Source organism: Dendrobium catenatum, unplaced genomic scaffold (assembly GCF_001605985.2).
Source record: "Dendrobium catenatum unplaced genomic scaffold, ASM160598v2 original_scaffold_119728, whole genome shotgun sequence".
NCBI classification, from domain to species: Eukaryota; Viridiplantae; Streptophyta; class Magnoliopsida; order Asparagales; family Orchidaceae; genus Dendrobium; species Dendrobium catenatum.
The window spans coordinates 1-359 of record NW_021438163.1 but is presented as its reverse complement, the minus strand read 5'-3'; the positions used below and the strand labels follow the sequence as shown (position 1 = coordinate 359).

At 60.2% G+C, this 359-nt stretch overlaps 1 protein-coding gene across 1 annotated transcript; it reads left to right on the top strand.

Annotated features, from left to right (window-relative positions):
• Positions 1-5: 5 nt before the first annotated feature.
• On the top strand, positions 6-353 carry LOC114578692 (cytochrome P450 77A3-like; the record flags this gene model as incomplete). Its single annotated transcript, XM_028692111.1, has 1 exon — positions 6-353. A coding segment is annotated over one exon (348 nt), but the record flags the coding sequence as incomplete, so codon positions are not given.
• Positions 354-359: the final 6 nt, after the last annotated feature.

Genomic DNA, 359 nt, shown 5'->3' with positions numbered 1-359 from the left:
CCACCCGCCTCCTCTTCTCCTCCGGCAAATGCACGATCAACTCAGCCCCTTACGGCCCTCTCTGGCGCTCCCTCCGCCGCAACCTCGTCTCCGAAATCGTTTCCCCCACCCGCGTCCGCTCGTTCTCCTGGGTACGCGACTGGGCCCTCCGCCTTCACCTCTCCCGCCTCCGCGCCTCCCGTCCTGTTGTCCATCTCATGCCGCATTGCCGGCTAACCATTTGCAGCATCCTCGCTTGCATTTGTTTCGGAGCCAAAGTGCCGGAGGAGAAGGTGAGGGAAATAGAGGAGGTGTTGAAGGATATAATGATGATGACGACGCCAAAGCTGGCGGATTTTCTTCCGGCGTTGACGCCATTG